This window comes from Thunnus maccoyii, chromosome 11, assembly GCF_910596095.1.
Source record: "Thunnus maccoyii chromosome 11, fThuMac1.1, whole genome shotgun sequence".
NCBI lineage: Eukaryota > Metazoa > Chordata > Actinopteri > Scombriformes > Scombridae > Thunnus > Thunnus maccoyii.
The window spans coordinates 23,626,583-23,653,228 of record NC_056543.1 but is presented as its reverse complement, the minus strand read 5'-3'; the positions used below and the strand labels follow the sequence as shown (position 1 = coordinate 23,653,228).

General features: G+C 38.9%; 4 protein-coding genes and 1 long non-coding RNA gene across 17 annotated transcripts in view; 3 read left to right on the top strand and 2 right to left on the bottom strand.

Moving 5' to 3' along the window:
• Positions 1-2,133, bottom strand: part of tbc1d4 (TBC1 domain family, member 4) — a 30,809-nt gene extending 28,676 nt beyond the window's left edge. Inside the window, exon 1 of one of the 5 annotated variants that reach the window (XM_042425926.1) lies at positions 1,126-2,133. In XM_042425926.1, coding sequence (XP_042281860.1) covers positions 1,126-1,524 — 399 coding nt within the window. In that variant the 5' untranslated portion in view covers positions 1,525-2,133. The remainder of the gene's footprint in view (positions 1-1,125) is intronic. The other 4 variants (XM_042425924.1, XM_042425925.1, XM_042425927.1 and 1 more) reach the window with 4 other exon arrangements.
• On the top strand, positions 1,370-3,284 carry LOC121906804. Its single transcript, XR_006098737.1, has 2 exons — positions 1,370-1,458; positions 2,106-3,284. It is a non-coding gene; the product is annotated as an uncharacterized LOC121906804 (long non-coding RNA).
• On the bottom strand, positions 3,063-5,960 carry commd6 (COMM domain containing 6). Of its 2 annotated transcripts, none has more exons than XM_042425930.1 (7): positions 5,858-5,960; positions 5,036-5,094; positions 4,520-4,585; positions 4,354-4,430; positions 4,031-4,199; positions 3,801-3,953; positions 3,063-3,707 (listed from the first exon to the last, which is right to left on the bottom strand). In XM_042425930.1, the coding sequence occupies exons 1-7, from the start codon at positions 5,883-5,885 to the stop codon at positions 3,657-3,659; spliced, it is 603 nt and encodes a 200-aa protein (XP_042281864.1). In that variant the 5' UTR covers positions 5,886-5,960; the 3' UTR covers positions 3,063-3,656. The 2 variants fall into 2 exon arrangements, with proteins under 2 accessions (XP_042281864.1, XP_042281863.1); XM_042425929.1 differs by lacking the exon at positions 5,858-5,960 and adding an exon at positions 5,578-5,849.
• A 5,409-nt stretch (positions 5,961-11,369) lies between these two features.
• Positions 11,370-16,086, top strand: uchl3 (ubiquitin carboxyl-terminal esterase L3 (ubiquitin thiolesterase)). Its single transcript, XM_042427162.1, has 9 exons — positions 11,370-11,529; positions 11,710-11,721; positions 12,703-12,831; positions 13,013-13,169; positions 14,330-14,415; positions 14,681-14,728; positions 14,846-14,921; positions 15,130-15,188; positions 15,289-16,086. The coding sequence occupies exons 1-9, from the start codon at positions 11,488-11,490 to the stop codon at positions 15,376-15,378; spliced, it is 699 nt and encodes a 232-aa protein (XP_042283096.1). The 5' UTR covers positions 11,370-11,487; the 3' UTR covers positions 15,379-16,086.
• A 1,980-nt stretch (positions 16,087-18,066) lies between these two features.
• Positions 18,067-26,646, top strand: part of LOC121906787 (LIM domain only protein 7-like) — a 49,431-nt gene continuing 40,851 nt past the window's right edge. For 4 of the 8 annotated variants that reach the window (XM_042425892.1, XM_042425893.1, XM_042425891.1 and 1 more), the window contains exons 1-3: positions 18,068-18,488; positions 18,703-18,798; positions 26,389-26,459. In XM_042425892.1, the coding sequence (XP_042281826.1) occupies positions 18,730-18,798; positions 26,389-26,459 (140 nt within the window). In that variant the 5' untranslated portion in view covers positions 18,068-18,488; positions 18,703-18,729. Of the gene's footprint in view, positions 18,489-18,702; positions 18,799-26,388; positions 26,460-26,646 lie in introns of all 8 variants that reach the window. The other 4 variants (XM_042425890.1, XM_042425894.1, XM_042425896.1 and 1 more) reach the window with 3 other exon arrangements.

Sequence of the window (26,646 nt, the reverse complement as noted above, 5' to 3'; positions counted from 1 at the left end):
CTGTGGTCACATGATTCATGTACAGTATAAACACAAAAAATATGGATTAAGCACTTTCTCTTACTACCGCAAACTCTCACACACAAGCAAACGCACACACACATATCAGTACCACTGGGGTGAGCTCTTGAGCACAGAGCCTGAGACATACAGTAAAGACCAACACTGCATGTCAGCTGAGACCAAAATGTATGACTACGCATTGATTTTCGAACACTGACTACCACCTTCCTGATTTTTTTTTTAGTCTGTGTTCAACATTTCATGTTATTACTCAACAGTGGCATGCTGATCAGCATGTAAATGTGCTGACTCGATATTGTGCCAATGGAGCTCTGGTGCCTGTCACATCATAGGCACCAGAGATGTCTGATCCCCTAAAGAGGGAAGCACAGAGATGGATTAACTTTGCCAAAAATCCAGGGTGCTCTGTTTATCATCCCCTACGACTGGTGGCCTAAATACATAATACCAAAGCAAACATGTTTTGGACCATTCACTAATCTACTGTTTGTAAGATTAAATGACATAGTTGTCACCTCAAGGAGATTCCAGCTGACGGTTTGCAGGACGTTTCTTTGTTTTGTGTTTAGGCAAGGCAAGTTTAGCCTATTTATAAAGGCACATTTCAGCAACAACGTTCTTTACATAAAATATTAAAAACACTGAGACAAAGTGCAAAAGAAACACACCATAAAAAGGACATTTAAATACAATCAAAAACAGTCATTGACGAGCTAAGAGAACAGAAAACACCTAAAGCTAAAGTCAGTCCATTAAAAAATGTAGATGTGTGGGCCTCACTGTAAAGAATGACATCATAGATTTATAGTTAAGGACCCTGGAGACTTTTAACTTGAACCCCCTTTAACATGAAAACATTATACTGAAAGACTGGTATTGTTTTAACTGGACTTTTGAGCATATGAGGTCATTGCAAGCTCACTTCAGGTTTTATTAAGTGCCTTTACTGTAGCAATATTCCTGCAATAATATTTTTGAGTGGATTACACTGATGCCTACTGGTTGCATGTTCCCAGTCTATTGTTCTTTACATAGCTGTGTGATGTGCATCTCTGTTGCACCTGAGTCATATCACATGTGTTGGATGCTTGACAGTCTTACCTGGTTGGGGTCACGTGCCTTAAAGACGTGACAGGACATCTCGGACTCGGGGTTGTCCGGCTGGCCCCTCAGGAGATAGGCAAAATAGGTGAGGTCATTGCTGTTGTGAATGAAGCGAGAGATGAGCTGTGCTTTGTGCTCGAATATGAAGACTGAGCAGTTGTTGCTGCTGGAGGGGACACATCTGACGAAAGGGGTGTTGAGCACCAGCTGAACTTCTCTCGGCTGCACGGCGGGGCCGCAATCGCCTTTCTCGCCTCTCCTCCGGATCTCAGCCACCAGCCACGGTAGCATGGGCAGCGTGGTCCGCCTGTCCAGCGAGGACCAGCCGACGTAAGTCAGGGGGAACCTCCTGTCTGACTTCGGAGGGCTGCTCTCCCTCTCGGACTGACACTCCATGTTGACAACACTTTTTCGACAAGCTCTTTGACAGGCAGCAATGTGAGACTAATAAAAGACCACTTTTCAAAAAAAAAAAAGATGAAAAAAATGATGCCGATGCACCACTCCCTGCAACCGAGGCCAGGCGCAGTTGTGGCTAGTTTGCAACAGTTTCCATGTCCAGTGAAAGTTCATACAGTGTAACGAAGGCGATTAATATACATGCACAACATGCACTCGCCTCGATCAGCTCCGACAGTCCATGCCATCCAAACCTCTCAAAAACATCTATTCATTTACATGGGCAGTGAGTCAGAAGCTAAACAGTCCTGTACTGTACTGTCCCAACCAACCTTGCTTGCTAAAACGTGGCTTTGGATGGCTCCTGTGTAAACACAAGTCGCCCAGATTTCTTTTGACGCGCTTTCTTGAGGGTATAACAGGGCGGCGCATTAATACAGCCCCAGCCCTAAAATCCCGTCCTTATAGCTGCCGCCGTCGCATTTTTCATTCTCGAAGATTTAAAGAGTACATACATTGATGCTTGTTTATCGCTTTTTAATGCAGCCTCCCTCCGACTCTGATCCTTTCTTCCACAGCGTCTTGGAGGCGGAGCGGCTGTGAGCCCAACCATCCCATGTGCTGCTGGAGGAGTGGGCTGGGCAGAGCCGCTGTGAGAAACGTGACAGGACAGGAGGCTCCACCTTTCCCCACTGAGCATAATAACTGGAAAGCTTCTTCCATGGCAATGTGGAAAGTGTTTTGAGACCCTACGGCAGGAGTCCCCCCCCCCCGGACATAAATCATACTACCTACCTGCGAAGTGCCTTCACCAGGTGTCCCAGGAGGTTCTGAAAAGGAGCCTTGATGACCTGGCTTTTCCAAATTGGCAACACAATGAATCATTACGATTAGTTTAAAAAAAAAAAAAAAAAAAAGCACTTCTTAGTGTATAAGCAGGTTGTGCTGAATAATAGCTTTGGATGATTCAAATCACATGATACGCTTTGTGCACTAGAGGAGTTCCCACATACCAAATGCCATAATTCCAAGAACTCCACCTATCCCAAAAATAGTAACTGTGCCATATACAACCTCCTCACTGAGGCAGGATACGCTCACTGCACTGCTGGAAGGGGTCCTGACATGTTTCCATTCTGCAGGATAGACCACTAAATAGACACACTTCAGGTCAGAGACCCCCTTTTGAAAAAAACATATTTTGTTTTTGTTCTTTGGGTTTTCATATCACATTGAATTATCACTGTGTGAAAACAATCAGTGAGATCTTGGGTTATAATAAGCATCGTGCATAATTAAAGCATATCTCATTTTACTGTGGACCCTCTGGACTCCCCTCTAGAGTGCTCAGAGGCTGTTAGACTAGAAAATTACACAAAAGTAGGTCAGATTCAGTTCTGTGTGGATTCTACATTTACAGAGTAATTAGATGGAAAACAGTGACACTAACTTACAGGATTAAATTGATTTGGTGTATAATTGTGTTTACTTCAACTTGTTCTGGGCTATGAAGTTGGGATTAAATAACCATGCAATGAAGGTTTACACTTAATATTTATTTTATGCATCACTGTTGCATAACATCAAAGTAAATATGGAGAAAAAGTAAAAGAAAGGCACAGACATACTTACAAACATATAGTATGCATAACACAAACAGCATTGAATCTTCATGATGGAGACATTAAAAGGAAGCATGAAGTCTACAGCAGTTAATGTGGATATTTTAACGTAATATGTTTTTCATTGCAAACAAATTGTACTGCAATATAGATATGAAATATAACCACAAACAGATACGAGACAGGAAGGATGTTGTATAGTGAGCTAATCACAATCTCTTAACATTGATTAAATTATGTAACAGCGACATAAACAATGGCTGTGTTCACTGTTAAAAAGTATTTTCTTTCTGTACTATTTAAAAGTACAAAGTTAAAGGCTGGAGGTCCTCAAAGTAAACCACATAGGAGCTCATGATCAAAACAGAAGTGCAGAACCAGCAACTGACGACTGGAGTCATTTGTATCCATGTTTTGATACAGCCAGCAGAAAAACAGCTGGATCAAGCTGCTCTTCCTTTGTGGCTCTGTGCAATAGCGAGACATGCCTAGGAGTGCTTGCGACCATCATACAGTCTCCATAACAGCTGCCATCTCCTTGACCTGCTTGTGAAAGTTCTGCAAAGAACAAATTATAGCCTCAAAATTCAGTGAGTAATAAATTATGATTAATGCACTGAATAAAACTACATTAACATAACATGTGCAGACCTGAAACTGTGGAATGGTCATCTCAAAAGACCTCTGACTGATCTGTCCAGAGGGCTCCGCAATCTTCAGCAGTAGAGACACAAAAGGGGAGTTGAGAGACCGACAGGTGTCGGAGCTCACTGCCAGGCCAAGCTTCCACTGTATGTCCACTAACTAGACAGCAAAACGACAATTTTAGTCTCATCAGCGTACTCGGAGATGCACAAATTATTTGCATTATTTGGACTTACCTGGCCAATGCTGAGCATGTCCTGCGTCTCTTGCTGAGCGTGGACTAATGCACCGTGTTCACTCCATAACCTGTGCACCACCTGAAGGGAAGCTTTGGGCCACTTGTTACTGCCTTCTTCCAACTTCGACACAAGATCATCCCCAGAGAGGGTGCTCTTCCCAGCTGACCTGGCGAAACAAACCTCTGCTATCATCACACTTTACAGTGCAACAATGTGCTTCTTTATGTATGAGTTAGCCTTTTGACAGGCTGAATAAAGAGATATCAAATAGTATAAAAAAATAACACATTCAGAGACCAAAAAAATAGAATGAAAGATACCTGAATGTTAACAAGAGAAATCTGATAATGTTCTGTTGTGCTTCATGGTCAAGTATGACTCCAGCTCTCTGAAATCTCTACCCAGGACAAAATAAAAACAAGTCACGAAAGAGGAACTTGATGGGTTACTATAAGTTAAAACAATTCTAAGGAAATATTGACTCACATCAGAAATTTTAGCTGAATCTACTCCTCCAGTCTGCCCTTGAAGATAATTCAGAATGTGCTGACACTGTGGAGATTATGAGATTAGTTATCAGAACTACAGTATTGCCTCAGGGGCAACAGCACCACATCCTGTGCACCCTGTGCAGAGTATAGCTGCTAAAAGCCCAACAATGAACATAATGATTTTGCATTTTACATTCCGAGACTATCATTTCTTGATCGTCCCAACAACATCTTGATTATGCAATAAATCTTCAAAGTACTGTGATTGTGTTCTTACACGTTACTTTAGTTGTTTCATGCATGTCATGTGCACATGACAAATATCAGATTCAACAACATTAAGTTTGACTTGTGTGGTGCATCTTTACTAGACACTTTTATATTACTTACTTTTCATCGAGGGCTAGCCTGTAATCCTAGATGCAAAATTGACTATTCGTAAAAAGAAAAATGTGACTTGTTTTTGGAATGCGTGGTAATAAGACACATCTCGAAGAAAAAACATACTCACTGATTCAGCAAACAGATCTGGTGAGAGCCTACAGATGTTGTCCACAACTCTGTTGACACCTTAAATACAGAAGTGATGCTATCCATGAATCACAGAGTTCCCCACATAGACTGTAAAAATCCTTCCCTGGACCACATGATCACGTTACAGGTCTTAAAATGCTCACTTTGTCACGATGTCATATGAGTCTGACTATGGGAATCATGGTTCCCACTACAGACTGTATACCATTGAGCAAGCAGCCTGAACTTGAGTTAATATAATTTATAATCTATTTACAATCGATTTTCAAAACTTAAAACTATTACAAACTATTATCAATATACATATAATAATAAACACCAGTCTCACGCTATTAATCTTCACTGACTCGAAAAAAAATCTTTGCAGAAATCTTCTGTGATATGCAGACTGCTCTGTATGTGGTCCCGATTAGCCTGATAATTGATATTTCAATCCAAGAAGTGGGCAGCCATTCATGTGTCTGGAATAAGAATAAATCAGATGACACAAATGCCGAAACACTCCCAGTCACTTGTTACCTTGTTTTACCTCGCTAACCCAAGCTGCCATACATTACTTGCGTGTATAGGCTCTAACAACTAAACACCGCCGCAACATAAAGTTAGCCACCACTGCTAATTGTGACCTAGCTAGCTGCTGTGTCAAGCTAACGCTAACGAGAAAGTTACCGCATTGATATCCCGGAAAGTGAGCATTGTGCAGTGCTGTAAAAAGCCACACTTATCCTTAGACAAGGTCTTCGTAGTCTAAGTATAGTCCATTTTAAAAAAGGCACTGTAGTGCAAGTTAAAACCCCACCATGAGATTCCTCTGCTTCAGCTGGCATCTTCCTCCTCGATCGGGATGCAGGTTTGATGGTGAAAGTCTGCTGAGCTAAAGCAGAACAACAGCGCCCCCGACCGGCGGCTCTATGTCATTACAGTTCTTCTTCTTCTTTGGTGTTTAATGGCAGTTGGCAAACAACAAATTGGCGCATTACTGCCATCAACTGGTCTGGAGTGTGGATCAGCATGTCTAGCATTTGCAATATTCATAAAAAAAACTCATATCTTCTCAATCTAATTAGTTATTATTTAGTATTAGTTATAATTAGTCTAAGATACTGAAATATGATTTTATAACACTCATTTCTTGAGTTCTTTTGTAGAACATCTATTGGATCAACATGTATTTTTATTTTTATGAGGTTTTGAATCAGATAACATAAGCATAACATGCTCCCCTGTTTCTTCTTACCCACAGCATTCACATCTGCCTGTATTATGTTTACCTATTTTGAATACTGTACTGTTTAGTCCAGTGTGTCCAAATCTAAGTCTTGATATTATTGTCTCTTCTCTTCTGTTCCTTCCTGCACACCTCATTTCCCCCACTTCCCTTTGAACTCTGTAAAACCATCATCCTTTCCTCTCTTCCTCCCATTGCTTTTGCCACTTTTCCTTCAATCTCTGCTTAACAATGCTCTTGATTTCTGTCCTGCTGAGACTAACTGCCAAATCAATGTCATTATTTTTTGTGGCCTCCTTTGCAACCTTATGTGCCATTTCATTTCCTTTGATATCGATATGTGGTCAATACACTTTGACTGGACCCAGGCAAATGAATCCATCTGCAGCTTGTAAGACCACTAAAAGTTACTCCCTTTTCTTTCTTATATGTGTATGATCTCCAAGGTCATTCTGGCTTTCATCTGTTTCTCATTGTGTGCTTCTTGTTTTCTTTTATCTGTTCAAATCTATTTTAATTAGCTACTACGAAGAAAAGAATAACTTTGAAGGAAAAATTAAGTTTGAAGAATAAGATATGATGTTCAATGAGCATTTAAAATGCAGAATTTGCATAAAGAATGAAGAGTATAACTAATTATTGACAGATCAAAACAACTTGTGATTAGGAAAAAAGATTTTTGCAAATTATAATTTATCACATTAAATTGATATATTTTATAATACTTTTTTACTCTATTTATGTGCAGTGGTAGTAATTATTCATTGAATTGTTAAACAGCTCCTTAAAAGAGATGTGATGAGTGCATGATGTGTGCTGCTATGTGGGTCATTTCACCACAGAGTATTGGTGAGTTGAGGTGTCTGCACACCTAAAATTCTTCTCAGCTGGTGCAAAAGGAGAAAGGAAAAACTGTGCAGAGCAGTGAGCCTGGAGTTCCTCCACCGCAGAGCACTAAATAACTGTTGTTAGTATTATTTGGCTTCAATGTCCAACTGTCATCAATATCTGGACAAATATGTCCTCTGTGGACAGCACAGTACCTTTCTCATCTATAAAGCACAATCACACATTGAAGTTACTGGCTTTATTGTCAAAACTTTTCCATACTGTATAAAAATGCCGCATATTCTGTTGTATAAAAAAAAGTCACATTATGTGTCTTGCTGGTTGCAACACTTCACTGAAGCTACATCACACTGATAATGCTGTCATCTATATCAGGTACAAACAATTTCCAGGTTACTCAACTTAGACCTCTTCAAGGAAAAATCTACCCACTGATGCTCCTACAATTCAATTTAGATTTCAATTTGTGATGTTCGATGAACATGTGAATGTTTATAGTATAGTGAAATAGTCAAAGCCAAGATGCCACTGTTTTATGGCTGTAGCATTACATCAAATATAAAATCAGATTTCTTGTGCATCATTTTATACACATTTCCCTGTAACTCATATATTCAGGACATATTTGGGAACTTGCACAATAATAATAAACCCATTGATGGTAGAGTTAAGATAAAGATTTCTTTATTTTTATTTCTCAGTACTCACATACATTGAAACGAAATTGATTCTCTGCATTTGACCCATCCTGTACACACACACACACACACTAGGAGCAGTGGGCAGCCGCACTGCAGCACCCAGTTCTTTTTACATTACATGAAAGAATGAAATTGTTACAGTTACATGACTGTTTTTTTCTTGGGAATTATAGGAAACTACAAGCCCAGTAAAACAAAGTGTCACAGATACAATTTATGAAAATAAAACAGATTATTCCCCAGAAATTCTTCCTCAGGAGCTGGTTTCAGTGAGGTAGAGCTTGAAGTGGATATTCAGAAAGTGCCTCCAGCTACATAAAAACAGTCAATGCTGCAGTATCCTGCAAGATTACTTTCAGAGTAGAATCCCTGCAGTTTTCCTCTCTGTCCACATCCCCTGTAGCCTTCACAGTCTTTGTAAAGAAAATTGCACTGAATGCAACAGGAGATTAGATACGGAGTTCTGTAGGTCCTTCTATGCTCCTCTGAAAATGCGTTCCAGTTCACCACACCTATGACAAAAGAACAGAAGGGTTCATGTGTGAAACATGGGTTCAGGTTTCTTTCAGCAGTAGCAGTTGCAGTGTTTCCTTAGTATTCATCAAGAGAAATGTGAAATTAATGTAAACACATCACAAACACAAGCAGCAAGCCAGCATGTCCAAGTTGAGTACACCTATAGCTTACCATGATCCTGTGAATGAGTGACTTTCACCTATAGCTCAGAGGTGCTTTGCATTTAAAAAGATGGGAGAAGGGCAGAGGGAAAGATGCTCAACTTACTGTCAAGCCAGCAGAAGTGTGCTTCCTTCAGAAAGGACTCCTCTCTCACTGTCCTCCAGAAACGTGTGCACGTGAGAGCCAGGGTACGGATTGCAGGATCACCATCTTGTAGCACCACAAGGATGAAGATCATGCGCAAAATTTCCTCAGGCAGCTGTGAACATAAGACATGAGTCACTACAAAATCAATAGGCTCAATAATACGTCTCCATCATATCTTGAAACAAGGACACAGTGTCAGAGGTGAAGGGCCACTCCCTTATTTGCTTGTTCTGTAGCCTTCACATTTGTGTCCCGCAGATAGCATATATGTAGTTATTGTCGCTTCTCGGATTAAGATACAGTATGTAAGAAGTAGCGAACCGGCATGTCTACATGGAGCACACATATAGCTAACCGTGACCCTTTGAGTGAGTGAGTTTCACCTACGGCTCATAGAGGTGTTTCACATCTAAAAACTGAAGGGAATTATGCCTATCCCTATACATGCCTGCAAAATGTCAATGACCATTCTGTCTGGAGAGGACTCGACTCCGCATGGCTCCTCCGCCTCGCATGGGTTTGAGAGGGCAGGGTCCTTTACATCAAGGGAGTGAAACACATATTACATAATAGCTTAGTATATGTAAGCACAACAATGACAATTACTTTAGATCAGATGTTGGCCATAATTCTTACCGTGGTGACCTCATCATATTTCCTCTTCCTAGGGATGCGGAAAATTGGGTCCAGACTTCCCCTGGACACCTGCATTCCCTGTTTGGTAAAGTGGGCACACCTCGAACCATGGCTGTAGTAGTAAATTTAAAAAATTTAAATTTACCTTGCTGTCCCAGATTACTGCTAATGTCTATCTTGATTTTTAAAAGAGACTGGTACCCTTCAATCTCAAGATTCTCCATCAATATTGTGCACCACCACAAGGTATGTCATGCTGAAGAAGAGAGCAGAGTACAATACATTTACAGTTCAAGTTTCAAGTTAAGTTTATTTGGAGGCCCAACTCACTATTTTCAGTCTGAAAGGGCTGAACAGGCCCACAAGTTTACATCAAACAAAACAGGACGACAACCCCTTGGACAACCCTCACAGCAGCAAGAAAAACTCCCCAAAATACCCAAAGAGAAAAGAGAAAGAAGGGCAGACATCAAATTGCACTTATTTTAATTATAATTTAATTTCTATGAGCATTTAGGTTATACTTACAATTGTGAAATCAAATGGAGCCTCCATGACAACAGACCAGGGGTAACTGTTACTGCAAATACAACAAAGTTGTGTTGGTACAATTGCATCTTATTATCCCACCAAAACGTAAAAATATTGCTTACTTCAATAACAACGCTAAACAAGGTAATTTAGGTTAAATTTTAATAGATTATCAAATTCGGTAACAACACCCAGGGATTAAGGCACGGAAAGATTTGTAATCCTGAAAAGTTGTCCAGGAGGAAATGTGTACAATATATTGAATTAAGTATTATATGAATTTAAAACTGCCATGCCTGATATCTGCCTGAAATCAGACATGGTGCCCGAGAACTGCAACCCCTGAATACCGATATGTGTTACTACTGTACGAAAAATGACTTATACACTTCAATTTAAACGGTTTTCTCGGGAAAAATATTCTTACTGTTGATTCTATACGATCTGCCATCTTGCCGACAACCTCTCGTTTTGACATCTCGTGTGGTTCTGCGTGATTTGGACAACTTCAGGTTGCAAAAAGCCAAACTTCCATATCAAACAATACATTTCTTCAATATATAAATGTGCATACAAAAAGCTGTTAAAACGTAAAAACGTAAACGCAAAAAATAATTATATAAAAAATGTCAGACTTATTCTGCGCTGGTTTTATTAAAAAGTATTGAACAACGCTGAATCTGGCTTCTTTTCCCTTCTTTTACCTTAAAAGTGGCATAACGCCTGTGAATTATGTTCAGTCGTTTTAAAGCTAATTCATGAACTAAAAAACGTAACAACTAGGGGGAAGAATATATTTAATTAACAGCTTTGACAATTTACTTAAGAATTCAATGTTCTTTAATTGATTTACAATCCTGAATTTTAATCATTTTAACTAGCATTTTATTTCTTATTTCCGTTACTCATGGTAAACTGATTTTCAGTCTTATTGCTATTCCTGCCTATTTGCTTTGGTCCTATCTGTTCAGTATTAAAAAGACTCAAGAAAGCAATACTTCATTATGACAGAGGACACCACACATAGTATTCTAATCCTGAATATTAACAAAATTCACTGTGGCATTTTATTCTTAATGACCTCTGAACCTGGCACAGTGACATGAAATTGTAGACTGCTTGTTGCTATTTCTGTCTATTTGCTGTGGTCCTACCTGCTCAGTATTAAAAAGCCTCAATAAAGCAATACTCCAGTATGACAGAGGACATCACAGAGTATCATAATCCTAATGATAATAATTTTATCTTGGCATTTTAACAATCAACAAAATTCACTGTAGACACCAAGATAGCTGTGATGTCCCTCTGAAACACGCCCATGACCCTGGAATAGTCCACTGTTAGGCTGGTGGTGTGTGTATTGTATTTAAAAAAATACGTCATTTTGCAGACAAAGAACCATGTCGCACGTATCTAGAGTATCAACATACTATTTTAAGTAAGCAGTATATATATAACGTGTCTGCCAATAACGTAAATTACTGGGTGGGGTGTACTTATTGTTTATAAAGAAGCAAACACCCCTCATATTTACCTAAACGTTAAGCTCACCATCCATACGCGGAAGTGACTCGCAGCTGTCAAACCTCAAACAGATTTCGTGAAAATCACTCTCAGCTCCCGGTTGAAAGGAAAATATCCAGCTGACGTTACTTCAACATGGACTGTCCACGCTGGTTGCCTCTGGAGTCGAATCCAGAAGTATGTATTGTTGGTGTTTCCTCAAACCATTTCATTTTTTATCGAAGTCATTCATTCCACAACATGTGAGGGCTAGCTAACAGGGGTTAGCAGTGAGAACAAAAGCTGGGGCCGGTGTGGCTGCTTTCATCACATTTTAGCTGTTTGACTAATATATTTGTCTGTGTCTTTTCATTTCAGGTCATGACAAAGGTGAGTATTTCCTTTGGATTGAATTTAACACATTAAGCAACGATAAAGCGGCGTGCAGAGGCCTAACCAGCAGCAGCGATGCTACATCCATTGTGTCATTAAAGAAGACAAGTTAGCAAATAATAAACAACCGGCTGATCGACATAATTAAAAGAAACAAGGCGGTAAAGGGTTTAACAAACAACAGAAGGTAGAGGTATTAGTGTGTCTAAGTGCATGTTAAGCTTGTGTCGCTTTATTTTGGCCTTATAAGCTTAATAAATGAGGAAAATTTCATGTTTATTTTACATGTTTCATGCTGCTAGTAATGACATTTCCTCCGTCATCAGCCTGACACTGTAGCCTATATCTGCGATGAAGATCTCCAAACTGTAGAAGCTTAGACGCCTGAGTAAAGTTAATGTGACCTAATGTAACCACAGATTACCAGACTCATTGCTCTAAACATTGTTAATAGATTGGATGTTCCAACTGTCTCGGTCTATAAACAAGGCCGGTGTATCTGGTTAATGTCATCCTGGAGGAGAGACACTGGATCATTTAGTAATGCTTTATTGTACAAGTCCATGGGAGTACCACATATATAAATGAAATAACAATAATAAATGAATAATTAATACATTTTGCTTCTGCTTTATTTGATCTTTCAAGGAAACTCCTTTTTAAATTATCAAGGCATTATGGACCTGTGAAATAAAGTGTTATAGATCATTTTGTTTTATGAGTATTATATATATTTGTTTTACAGTAATATATAGTGAAGAGTCAAGTTTTTCAGTGGCAGAATGTGTATTGGAGAGTAACAGCATTGCATTTACTGTTCAGTTGTAATATTTAATGTCACAGGCAAACGTGTTAGCCTTTTTAAGGTGAGGAAGGACTCATTTGTTTCTGATGGTAATTGGGAACTAGCAGTTACACGCTGTTACAATAGCTGTATGTGTTTGTATGCATGAAAATGTACTCTCTGCTATTGTGTAGTTTGTCAATTGTCTGGGTATGAAGCCTACCTGGCAATTTGGAGATGTGTATGGACTGGATCCAGAGCTTCTCAGCATGGTACCAAGACCTGTGTGTGCAGTGCTTCTCCTCTTCCCTGTGACAGAGAAGGTACTTATTTACTTTACTTCTTGTAACTTCTTTGGAGCAAAATGTATTCATATATCCATGAAACATGGTGGATGGCTCCACATTATGCATGTTTCAACATCAAAAGTCTTTACATGTTGTACATGCTCGTGACCATGACATAAATAACAGTGTCAATCTTTTTTGTCCTACATCTGTTTAGTATGAAGCATTTAAGCAAGAGGAGGAAGAGAAACTGAAGGATCAGCGTCAGGAGGTGTCTCCTGATGTCTATTTCATTAAGCAAACTATTGGAAACGCCTGTGGAACAATAGGATTAATTCATGCAGTGGCCAACAACCAGAAACACCTGGAATTTGGTGAGTAGTTATTCTGTTTGCGGCAGTCGATCATGTGTAGGGATGGATATCATTAGGATTTTATCGATACTCCTTATTGGTTTGGTTCTCTATCAATACTCTTATTGGTTCTTTTTCATTAATAAAGATTTGCTTTTTAAAAAATATTATTTTAAAAAAAGAATAAATTCAGAACAGGATTAGGATTGATTTATATTTTAAATATAACTTAATATTGTTTGTGGAGCAGCAACTGTAATGTTTACAACAGCAAAGTCGCTAAATAAATTTAAATAATATCTCACTGGCAACTCATCTAAAATGTCAGTAAAATAAATAATATTCCTGACATGAAAATACTGATTGAAGTTTACAAAGAAGACCTACCTGCACGTACTGCAGGTAGAGGGAGAGTAACTAAGTTTCCAAGAATTTGACTTGTTTTAATATACGTTACAAACTAAGATAAACAGTTCAGCTACAGACAGCTTTGGTTTTAGCTTGTTTATAACAATTCACTATTAGCTTAACCAGCGCGCTGTGGTTGTGTAAAAACATGCTGGTGGTGGATGAAAGACAGCAGAGAAAGACATGTTTATGCTTGTTGAACAGGTGGTTTGATAAAGTTCTTATTGACTTTTTACTCGCAAAGCTTTTATTGCACTTACAGTAACGAGAGTCATTGTTGTCAACTCGAGTAAAACTTTGTTCACTGTATCCACCTCTCTGCTGCTGTCAGCTCTGAAAGCAGAGCAGAGGACAGAGAGGAGAGGCTGCCTGCAGTGCAACCACAAGTTCCACCAAAAACATATAAAAGAAGTGACCTTAAAAATACCCCGGGTGCTTAACATTTATAACCAGTTCTAATTCAGAACTGGGTTTCAGGGGATATCCCTAGTCATGTGAGAGTTAAAAATACTGTGAATTGACAGTATACCACAATATTTATTACATTTTGAGAAATAACCATGAGTAGTGTTGATATGACAGAATTACAGCTACAAATATTCACTCTTCATTTTACTCAGAACAGTTGAGAAGATTGTATAACTTAACCATAACTACAATACATTGTCTCATATCACAATATGTACTTGACATATTATCCAGCTTTACATCTGATCATATTTTTACTAGCAATTTTATATACATTGTAATATATTTTGTGCTTTGTTTCTCAGAGTCTGATTCTCCTCTGAAGAAGTTTATTGAAAAAAGCTCTAAAATGACCCCAGAGGAGAGGGCCACCTTCCTGGAAAAAGACGAGGTAGGAAAACACTGAAGAGCAAAAATTTACTCAAGGATGGGACGATGAAATTGGTCAGAGATAGTCACATGAGTGGAGGACTTATCACGAAAAAGAATTAAGGTTACGTAAGCTTTGTCAGTATCTTATATGTCACCTTACTTGTTGAGTAATCACAACATGTGGGGGAAAAAAATCATCTGTGTTTACTGGTAAACTTTTAGCACCGTCCTACAAATGTTTTTATTACTAGTAGCTTTAAGCATTATGTAACTTTCTGTTTCAGAGTATACGTGTTACACATGAATCCAGTGCACAGGAGGGACAGACTGAGGTTTGTATTGAGTTTTTGATCATCTGTGTTGTCTGAAGTTGCGTCTGACAGAGATTACAACATGAGATACACAATTTAATGCCATGTGTTGAACTCAACATTTTTTGTCTGTTGTAGGCCCCAAGCTTAGACGAGAAAGTGAATCTTCATTTTATAGCTTTTGTGAATGTTGGAGGACAGTTATATGAACTGGGTGAGTTAACCTCTACTGAAATATGCTTTGAGTTGTGTGTGTGTGTATATATATGTGTATATATTTATATATATATATATATATATATAAAATATGAATTTGTCACATTGTTGACAGTAATTCCTTCATATCTATATTTAGCAGAATTCAAACACCCTTGCATGGTAAATATTAAAACTTGCTGATGAATTGTCTTTTATCTTTCCAGATGGCCGGAAGCCTTTCCCTATTGTCCACGGAAAAACCTCAGAAGACACCTTCCTCGAGGTGAGACATCACAGGATAAAACAGACATGTTATCATAGAAATATCTTTTAAAGCTCAACTGCAATTTATAATGTTCCTCCTGTGTTGGATTGCACTGCAGGATGCGGTAGAGGTTTGTAAGATCTTCATGGCTCGCGACCCGCAGGAGGTCCGTTTCACGATCATCGCTCTCTCCAAAGATTCGTACTGAGGAGGCTCAGACCAGAGAAAACAAAGAACACATTACTGCCAAACATTCTCAAGTGCTGACTTTATTGGAATTTTTTTTTTTTCAAAACAGTTTAGCAAATGATTTGGGGAGAAATAATAAAAATGTCAGGGATATTATTCTGAACTAATGTTCCATTTCTGCTATAAATTACTTGTTATGAGTTGGATGAAACTCTAGGGGAATTGGAGTGCTGCTGTGCAATTTAAAATAAGCTAGTGTTGAGATCAGAATATTCCCACTGCTGAAACATCTCAGTAGCTGTATACAGATATCAGTTGTACTACCTTGACACTGCACTAACATTTGTTTACACGGTGTGTTTGGCTTTCAGTTTAGAAAGAAACGTTTTTTCATGTCACTGAGGGAACTTGACTTCCTTCTCACTGTGGGTTCTAATGATACCTACGTAGTGATGTGTTTTGATCATATGTAAAAACACATGGTCAAAACCAGCTGAAGAAACTTGTTTTGCAAGGCTTTAATTTCAGTCACAGCTTTGAAAACAGACAGGCCTATCGCTGATGTATGCAGTAATGGTGTTATGAAAAGCTTATCAATAAAGCATGTCTCCTGTAAGTGAGGCTAAATGAAAACTGCAAGTCAGACTGTATATCCTTGTGGAAGGTGCCTACATTTTTGTAATAAGAATTAGAAAATCTGTTAAATAAAAGGCAAATTTATTAAACATTTCTCTTGTAGATCTTCTATGTGACACAAACTTGGTTATTTTAAAATATGCATTATTTTGGCACACTGGTGTAGACTCATAGCTATGGCAAAAGAAATACTATTTAGAAATCAGAAGAGGTCCAAGTGTCAAACAGGCCTTTCCACAGGAAATATGAACCTGCTGTCATAGTTGCAAAACCTAATGATCCTAATTTTAGTGAAGTTCCTTTTCATCATGATGCCACTATGCCAATTTATACATAAAAGTATTTAAAAAGGCAATATGAGGAGTGTTCTTTTTCTCCTTTCTCAAAGTGTTAAAACGTTAATTTAATTTAAGAGTCACTGGAGGAGGTCTCAAGATTTGTCAAATCATTTACCAAAGTATTGCCCTACATCTAAATGTTAAGCAAACTGCATCTGAAGTTTGTCTTGACTTGTCTGTCTTGTATATGTAATCAGTCATATCTTCTTGTTTTTTTTAGGCTGCATGTATAGTTCTTAAAGCTGGCAGCCTCAAAAGCACACAAAACATCACAGACTTGACCTGGCTACTGTGCTGCTATAGTTTGCATTGTGATTAAAAAGTTTAATCTGTAAACATAACTGCTTCAAGTTGAAAGAACATCAAACTTAATCTGTGATGTCTGTGAATCTGCACTTGGAACAGGTATGAAATCTGCCTTCACCTAGCACAACAACTTCAAACTGAACAGTCTAATCTTTATGAACATTTGCATAGCTGCTACAGTAACAAGAATTCTCATACTCTGACAACTACTGGTTCGTCTTTTATATGTGTCGGTCCTCTCAGAATCATCACTGTGGAAGAAAACAGAAATGATCTCATACTATTTTTCATGGTGAAATGGCTCTAAATAAGGCTGTAGACCAGTATTCTCTCTAACTTTTTCCTCCCATACTTCTTCGGATGAGGAAACCCAACAGAGAGAAACGATGAGACGAGAACTGACTCATCCTCCTTATGTTTCTACACCACTTCCACTGTGGTAAACCTTTTTCAAGGAGGTCCAGCTGCTGTAGATTAATATGTTAATGTATCCAAACTGTATTGACTAAAAAGGAAATTAATTACACTTTCGGCTACACTACAGAACAAGCATAATTAAAAAAAAAAAAAAAAAAAAGTTTTACCATTTGATCTAACCCAAAGGACTGTTTAGCCTGGTGGACCCACAGACTATGCATCTGTTTTTCATTTTCAAGCTCTCTCCCTCATGGAGGATGACACAAAAATTATGTTTAGTAACTGCTCATAAGAGGTATTTCTTATCTAAGTTAAGTCAAAGCCAACCATTTGTATCCTGCACTAGAGACAGACTGCTGGAGAGGCTACTCTTTGACAGTGGTGGAAAAAAGTACTCAGATTGTTCACTCAAAAATAGAAATGCCAGAATATAAAATATACTCCATTACAAATAAAAATTCACCTTAAATTTAACTTAAGTAAATGTACATTAAGTATTATCAGCAAAATATACTTGAAGTATCAAAAGTAACAGTACTTCTTATTCAGAATGTCCTCTTTGGTTCTGTTGTATTACTAAATATAGTAGATACATGACATGCATTAACATGTAAGCAACATTTTAATATTGCTGCAGGTCAAAGTGGTGCAAATGGTGACCACTTAATATCTTTTTGGCCATTTAGATCTATAACAGTGAATCATATTCTATAAGATGATCACAGGTTTTGTCTACAAAGTAAACAAAATCTACAAAGTAACTGCATTTGTCAAATAAATGTAGAGGAGCAACAGTATTTCCCTCTGATAAGTAGTGGAATGGAAGTATCTTAAAATGGAAATATTCAAGTGAAGTATATGTATCTAAAAATTGTACTTAGCCTACTTGGATGAATGTACTTTTCACCACTGTTTACACTACAGGACAGTTTTGTTTTTCAGGCCCTGCAACGCACCGTAAGTACCGCTGGGTGGCGCTGCAGGGAAGAAGAGCGTTGAACTTTAAGTTGAAACATTGTTACAGGGAGTCGAACTTTTCTGACATTTACCATCAAGACCTGTGGTGAACATGAGTCTGCAGGCACCGAGGAGTTGTAGCCTGAGATTAGTTGAGCATTTGTTGTTGGATATGAATGCGTTTACAATTACAGTATTACTGTACGGGCAGCAGTGAAAACCTGAACAATCCTCTACAGAGATTGTGTTCACTTGAAAGCCGCTCTTAGACCCGTGGACGGTCCCCGGACCCCACTTTGGGAAACCCCCCTCTACTTCCACCACAACCTCCTTAAACTTGGTGAAGAGCATCAGTCCCTGCAGCAGACGAGGTGAGAGCACAGACTGACTTTAAAGACAGTAGTTGGAGCAGCCAAGCGAAGTGAGAAAATACCAAACAGATAAAAAAGCGCAGGTGTGTCGGATGAAAGAACAGGTAAGCAGCAGCAACATGATGCGAGGGGAATGCGTCACACCTTGCATTCATTCTGTGATGAGCTGGTGGAAATAAACAATAGGAGGCATATTTCACTATTGAAGAGTGCTATAACAGTCCGCTTGACCAGTTTTAAGTGCGTTCACTGTGTCTTGCTTGTTTGAATCGGCCCACGTTGATGTCACCGGACGTTAATTGCGGCCCGCCGGTGCAGCTCACATCACGCTGTGGATGATTTGTGATGGAGTGGCGTCAGCAGTCCTCTGTCAGCTGCGACGAAGCCTACTCAGAGGCGCAGAGGTGGATTGAGGTGAGTGCCAACATTACTTACTATCTATTCAACTATCATTTCATTATGTAACACCATTTTTGCTCCTGGGTGGTTTGTGATGTGTATATCACCGCATCGTAACTTCTATTCTCCTGTTGTGTCTGTCTTGTTCTATTTGAGCTTTGTTTTTATTTCCAATTTAACACTTTTTAATTGTATTTCAATGTCTTTTTTATATTGTCTTGTGTTGCTTTTACATTCTGTCTTGATGCCTTTTATTTTTTATATGAAGCACTTTGAATTGCCTTGTTGTTGGAATGTGCTATACAAATAAACTTGACCTGCCTTAATTCCTAATTGCTTATGCCTAAAAAGTATAGAAAATGGCTATTATTCCCTTCAAACTTTGCTTTTGTGACTGGGACAGTGATATTTTTGAAATGTACCTATTTCCAAGGGGAAAAAGGTGAATGTGCACATTTTCATTCAGTCAGAAAGAAATAACATATGAATCCAAATTAACATGTATTTATATTAAAAACATACAAAAGTGACCACAAAAGATTTAGAAGTGAGTAGTTTTTTGAGATTTAAGATTATACTGTAAATCACTTCAACGAATCAGCCCCCTAATACAGTCTCCCATCATCGTATCCGGTGTTTCATTTGTTGTTTTTTCTGACTTTATGTGAAAGAAAATGTGCAAATTTGCCCATTTTTCTATTGGATATAGGTCAGTTGCAAACTATCACTGTCCTGGTCACAAAAGCAAAGTTTGAAGGGAATAATAGTCATTTTCTATACTTTTTTAGGCATAAGCATTTAGGAAATAACACTTTCTACCCCCGAACAAAACACAAGTGAAATTTGTTACACAGTGTTTTCACTTCCTGACAGGACTTCAACACTGGAAATAAAAAGCAAAGTGACATAAAGGTAAAATAAACTTGGCAGCTGCTGGTGATCATCATGTGGCAATTCAGAAATGTAGTGGGATTTTCTTTGTTGTTGTTTTGGGGATTATTGTTTGGTAGTTTTTTCACTTTAAAGACTTTATACTTATGGGATTAAGCTGAATTTACATAAAACTGATCAAAATATCAGCCCATACATGTGTAAATCTTTAAGAGTTTTACTGTTCAACACATTGCTGATTGAGAAATACTGTATGCTGCTTAAGTTTATGGCTGAAAGCTGATCAGCTGCCTCATTGCCCCCAAGTTATGCATGGAGGCATTTGTCAGCCTTGACATCATGTCTCAGGTAATTGGTGAGATAGAATCAATGTTTTCTTTTAGCCACTAGATATCAGTTGGCTTTAAACATCTCTGAGCATTATCCACGCCCTTCTATCTTCTCCATCTTCTCATCAGAATACAGGTACATGGCTCTGCTCTGAATCATCATCATTGTTTGCTTGCTGCTTAATTTGTCACATCTTGCCTAGACTAGACAGGTAGTGAGAAAAATTGGCAGAGCAATTAATAATAATTTCTTTGAATCAGCGTAACTATTGTGCCATACACTTAATCTACAAGCACAGATGCATGAAATTCCTGGGATTTTGTCTAGTACTGTATATGATGCTTGCAATAAAAAGTAACACCACTAACCCATTCATAGAATATTGGAAATGTTATTTTAAGTATCAGCAATGAATCAAAAACTTGTCTGGTACAGTTACACATGACACACATGATGTTTGTGACAATTTGTGGAAAATATGAAAGCCGCATTGCTAACAAGAGGTGTCAGTGAGTGATTTCTTTCTGAGGAAAAAAAAGAAGCTATTTTTATGGTTGTAATGTTCACCCTTTCCTAGCATATTAATCAAAATGCAAAAACAGCTACCGACCCAACAAACCAAATCAACTAGTGCTTTTAATAACTGTGCCGTTTCATTTCTAAAATGTCAAATGATCTAAGAAGTTTCCACGCAACCTGCAGCCAGATTCTCATTCTTTCTTTTCTCTTTACAAGCGGGTGACATTATGTTCCCTCGTCTCGCAAATTCCCTTCCCAGCGGGGTTGCATGGAGCTGGTGCACGGCTGTAACTAAACAAATATTGTTCTAATTTCATGAGGGGTGAATCTGAATGCTTTCGATGTGACATCAGTGTCTCTCACACTTGCACACTGGCCCATTGTAGTGGCTTAGCTCGTTGACTGTGGTGGGGAATGATCTCAGGCAGGGGCAGGAAGACTAGGGAGGGTGAGCGTCAAGCTGAATAATTTGGATAGGTAAAGGTTATAATTAACAGCATAGGTATGAAAGGTTTGGTGTTGGAAAATGTAGTGGCATGTCCTGGCAGGGGGTAAACTGTTTCCCTTCAAAGAGAAAGTTTTGTGGCTGTTGAATTCTGCCACTGAATGATTAACAGGCTGCTTGGCTTCACAGCACTTTAAACAGAGGCATGTGTGCATGAAGTTGGTGGTGTTGTTAAAAACTAGACTAAATGGTCTGGAGCCTGTCACATGGACACATTCCTGCATTAGCTGCCATGGCTGTGAACATGAGCCCCCCCAGAGCTGGCCGGCTGTCAGCACAGGGTGCTGCGTCTTACAACCACAAGGCCTAGCAGAATAATAGAAGTCCTTGTTAAGTAATAGGAGGGCTTCAAGTGTGACTGTTATGACAATCAAGAGCAAGTGTTTTATCCAACTTACACGTCAAGATTATGCACACAGTAGTCTCTGTTATGACTAATAACTAAGTTAGTCAGATGATCTAATAAAGGTTTATTGGTTAGATTTTGATATATCTGTGTTTTAGTGCTATTTATGGTTACACTGATGATGTTTTGACTGTAGGTTGTCATTTTAATACATCACAGACATACTGTAGGTCGAGTGTTAAAAACACACCTTTTTTTTTGTCACTTCTTTTGTTTAGAGTGCAATGGGCAAGAATTTGCTTTCTCAAAGAGCCTCCACTCAACAAGGTGTTACCAGAATACTTAGAATACCTCTTTAAGCAGGTTTTAGGTAGAGTTTCACTACAGACATTGATCTGGCTGAAGGTCGTGTGACAACACAGGGCACAATCTGTATAAGATTTCAGTTCTAGTTTTGATTTTATTCCCCTGTGTTTGTGCCTGTCTGGTGAAAAAGGTCCATATTGTCCTCCTGGTATACTTAGGAACAAAGCAGCCGATCAAAGGGAATATAATCCTGTGGATTTCTTTGTTACTTATGCTGTTGTTGTTGTCATGTAACACTGAACCAAATTCAAACTTACTTATGGTTTTAGTTTACATTGTTTGGGAGATGATCTAGCATGACTGTTTTTGGTGATGTACATGCTTGGATTTAAAGGTGCAGTGTGTAGAATTTAGTGGCATCTAGTGGAAATGGAATATAATATTAATAAGTATGTTTTAATTAGTGTTTAATTACCTGAAAATAAGAATGGTTGTGTTTCCATTACCTAAGAATGGAGCAGGTCCTCTTCCACAGAGGTCGCCATGTTGCATTGCCATTTTTCTACAGTAGCCCAGAATGGACAAACCAAACACTGGCTCTAGAGAGGGCCCTTCTCGTTTTTCACAAGTTTCGCGGCCACTGTGGGTTCTCCTACACACTTGGAAGTGGAGGGGGAGGGTAGATGCTGCTAGATGCCACTAAATCCTACAAACCGCACCTTTAATGTTACTGAAGATTATTTTCGTTATCAATCAATTTGCTGATTATTCATGTCCAAAAAATGTCAAGAAAATAATGACACCTTCATAGTGTTTATGCCTGACTAACAGTCCAAAATCTAAAGATTCAATTTACAATAAATATGTAATAGAGAAAATCAGCAAGTGCTTTCATTTTAGAAACTGAAACCACAAAATCAATTATCAAAATGGTTTAAGATTAATTTTCTGTTGATCGGATAATCAATAAATCTACTAATTGTTTCAGCTCCTCTTGGAGTGATTATACTTAATGTCATTTACTCATAGATTGACATGTTTTAAAGGATATTTTCACTCAAATTATTTCTTCTGCCACCCCAACACAATTTAGGTGACTGGAATTTTGTTTGTTGTGCTCACAAAATTAAAGAAGAAAGAAAGAAAAGAAACACTGTTCCTGTTCCTCTGCATAATCTACCAGTGTTAAGAGTTAAATATATTTTTTGTCATTTGGGTGAACCAACCCTTAAATAAATTTGATTAGAATTGAAATTTTCTGATATAATATTCTGATCTTTCTATAACCTTCGTTTTTCTTACCCACTCTTCCATCCATTAATTTGTGGCGTCCTTGCTGCCAACACTCATGAATTGCCTTCCGTGACCTGTGCTGCTGTGTTGTTTTTCATACAAGGAGCCATAGCTGAACTGATCATTAGTCACCTCACTGTCGCAGCTTTCTGTTTTTTTTGACTGTTTTGATGGAGAGCAATTAGAAACTAGGACGCCTGGGTTCAGATGTACTCACGTGAAGCAAGACCTCACAGAAGAAGACATTCACCACATGCAGTTAGATGTTGATGTATTTCTGATATGCTGATGGTGTTGATACTACAGTGATATATTTTTTCTTGAGGCAGATCCCTGAAATATTTGGATAATGTCCCAGTTGTTCTCTGATGGCCAGCATGCCCCTGTCCTCTGTAGAACGAACAAAGAATTTTAGGAACAATTAGTGGGGGGGGGGGGCCTCCGTCCGCACAAACCTTGAATACTGATTTGCCTCAGTGCCCTGCATGAATAAACAATAGCTGTGGTCACGGACACAGAGGCTCCTCCATTCATCTGATTATTTGTGTTCTACCAAGACACCATTATTGGCACCCTGCAATAATAATAACAGAATTAATTCCACACATGTATCAGGGCACAACGATGAACTCTAAGAACCCCCGTTTCTGTCTTTTCACGGGCCGATGGGGGGAAAGTCATCATGAGTTCACGTTCAACACATTCAGCTGCACATTCTTGAGGGGAACCAGGGTGGGTTTGCAGGAAGGCAAGCTGTTTTTGAAATCCTTGCTCCTGCCTTAAATCTCCCTGTTGAAACAGAGCAGCAGTATGTTGTTGCAGATTAGAGTTATTATCCCACATGGCGGGTTCAACAGCAGAGAGAGGGCACAGTAGGCTGGATCTAAGGGGAGTTAATACCTCTAATCATGACAATAGAGAGAAGAAAAGTACGTTGTTAAAGCCAGCTTAGTGCCAGTGCCAGGACGGGTCCTGATTTCTACGCTAGAGCTCGGAGATAATATCTTAATTAACCCGTTCGCTCTTCTTTAGATTAGAACGTGTGAGGAAAACGAACATCAGTGTTACAAGCACCACTGAAAAACGGAGTCGAAATCGTTGTGCTGTTCCTTTTCCACCTGTATTGTTTGTTTGCCTGTGTGATTCCCAGCTGCTGCCCCCACTTACAAAGAACAGCAGGGGTCAGGATTTCATATGCCAACCGCAGCGCCTGACTGATTATACACTGCACTGTAAAGTTTGCTTGTGGTGTGCGTCTGTGAAGATTCTCAGTCATCCAGGTTATACATGGAGGGTTGAATCGAGGGCAACTGGACTTGGTTAATGATACTTGAAGATGTTATGCCTCTCATCCAACAGAGGCGAAATGTCTTCAAGTAGCTTCAACCAAGTCCACTTGCCCTCGATTCAACCCTCCTTGGATTTGTACTATTTGTGAATATGTGTGTGCATCTGTGTATTTTTGGCTTTGCATGTCTGAGTTCCTATTTTAGTATTTTCCAAGTCTGGTTATGATTGCATTTTCTCAAGGGTGGAGGAATAGACCAAGATTGCAATATGTTATGCAAACATTTCCAGACAATAGCTTGATCACATTATGCAAATCCAGAAAAACTCCACACTACAGCCATGTCAAAACTTGACAAAACTCATATTCATCAATTACAATATGGTCTAATTCTCTTGGAATGATGGGTATTTGAAGGCATCTCAAGTTATCCTGGGTGTGTTCTGAGGTGTAACCAGCTTTGTTGGGAAATAATAGTAGTGTCCTCCAGTCAATCTGTGTAATTGCTCTGCTGTCTCCTGCTCTTTACTTAGCTATGCTAGTAATTGTCCCATCTTGCGTGCTTTTCCCTGAAAGGAAAAGGACAAAAGCTTTGACACAAGGCACATCTGACTTGGTTGGTGTGACCCGTTCAACTTGTTTTGCTTTTTGTGTGAATGTGTGTGTGCATATATGTGCTTTTGTTAATTCCAGCTGTCCCACCTTACTGTATTATTACAATAAATGTGTAGTCATCTGCTCTGTTTTTAATTTAAATCAATCAATTCCCACCCAAACCTAAATCCAAACACGGTATGTGAGCTTAGTGGAGCTACGTCAAATGTTTTTATATTTCATAACATGTCTGCTCCATAAATAAACTCTATAATAAAATGAGTAAAATAAAATAACCCCCCACCTCCCGCAGCAGCTATAATAGAACTCACTCTGTCACAAAATATGATTGCAGTGTGGTTGCCACTGTAATCATACGTAAGCTCTGCCAAGGAGGTTCAGTTTTCAGCCCTGTTTGTTTGCCTGTTAAGGAATGATTTAGCAGGATATCCCAAAAACTGATTTGAAATATGTTAGAGGCTCAGGCCATGGGGGAAAGAACAAGTGATTAGTGTTTGGTGTGGATCCAGATCCAGGATGTTTCAAGACTCCTAAACATTGAAGGATAGGGCATTTTTTGACATTTTCGCTATTTAACCGTGAATTCCTGCAAACATTTTTGTATATGTTTCTATGCATGATTGTAATGTTATGTATTTTCTTTCACATCCAGATGCAGAAAACATTTCTTTTTTTTAAATAAAATAACCAAATATAGCGAGTCATGCTGCCTTGAGATTATACACTCTCTCAATGCTTTTTAGTTTAACTATTTGTGTTGGATTTAATAGTTTAGGTACAAACTGGTCAAGTAGTTCAAGGTGGAAACATTCCAACAAAACAGAACAGGAAGCTCTGTTAAGGAGTGGCCATGGACATGAATTTGATATCCCATAACAAACTTGTAGGTTCACAAGAAAACATAAAAAATATACTAGTGTTACATTTAAAAGGAAATAGAGATTGGATGTATGAAGTGGTACAAATTGTGCATGTTAAAGTGGGTATGTGCTGTTGTTTGTGTTTCTTTGTACTGTATATGTGTATGTGTGTAAGCTTGCACGTCATGCATGAGTGCAAGTGTGTGTATGTTTTCCTGCATAATGGGTCTTGGTGTTCCTGCAGTAGTGGTTTGAGATCATGGGAAAGGCATGAGGCTATAACACAGCACTGTGTTCCTCCAGTGCTCCAGATGCTCCCATAGCCTTGCGGCTTGGGCAGCCTGGCTCCAGCACAGTTTTAGCTCAGCTCTCCTGTTTACCAGAAGCTTTTTAGCATTAAAGTGAGAAAAACTGAGCCGATCGAGAGCACCCGTGGAATACCTGAAGAACTGTGCTCAACTCTGTTCCAGAGACACTGTAGGAACTCAGGAGGAAATACCTCAGACTTCCTCTCCTACTGTTCTCAACATCCTACCTTTCTTCTCCAACCACCCCACCCCACATGCACATACCCCTGCCTCCTCTCCTCACCCAACCCCTCTCGCTATTTTGCTCACTGTTTTTGTATCCCTTTTTCTTTTTTTTTTTCCAGGCAGTAACCAAGAAAAGATTTGGGAGTAACGACTTCCGATCAGCGCTGGAGAATGGCGTTCTGCTGTGTGAGTAAGTACTCTGCTTTTCTCAGGCACCTCTCTTAAGCCACTCATTCACATGGAAGCCCTCTCCTCTCCTCCAGGTCTGCGCTCCAACGTAAGTGTTACTGATATTTCCCAGGCAGACCCCCTGCTGGGTCACTGTTTGTTTGTCTGCCACATAAAGTGAGCCAGTGTTTTAAGACAGCACAACAGAG

Excerpts from the sequence above, each read along its gene's own strand:
- commd6 (XM_042425929.1), bottom strand. The coding sequence starts at position 5,608 with ATGGCAGCTTGGGTTAGCGAGGTAAAACAAG. Across the intron at positions 4,431-4,519 it reads ATTCAGCTAAAATTTCTGAT|AGATTTCAGAGAGCTGGAGT; the intron begins GTGAGTCAATAT and ends TGTCCTGGGTAG. Across the intron at positions 4,200-4,353 it reads TTTCTCTTGTTAACATTCAG|GTCAGCTGGGAAGAGCACCC; the intron begins GTATCTTTCATT and ends TTGTTTCGCCAG.
- uchl3 (XM_042427162.1), top strand. The coding sequence starts at position 11,488 with ATGGACTGTCCACGCTGGTTGCCTCTGGAGTCGAATCCAGAA. Across the intron at positions 13,170-14,329 it reads CCAGAAACACCTGGAATTTG|AGTCTGATTCTCCTCTGAAG; the intron begins GTGAGTAGTTAT and ends TTTGTTTCTCAG. Across the intron at positions 15,189-15,288 it reads CAGAAGACACCTTCCTCGAG|GATGCGGTAGAGGTTTGTAA; the intron begins GTGAGACATCAC and ends ATTGCACTGCAG.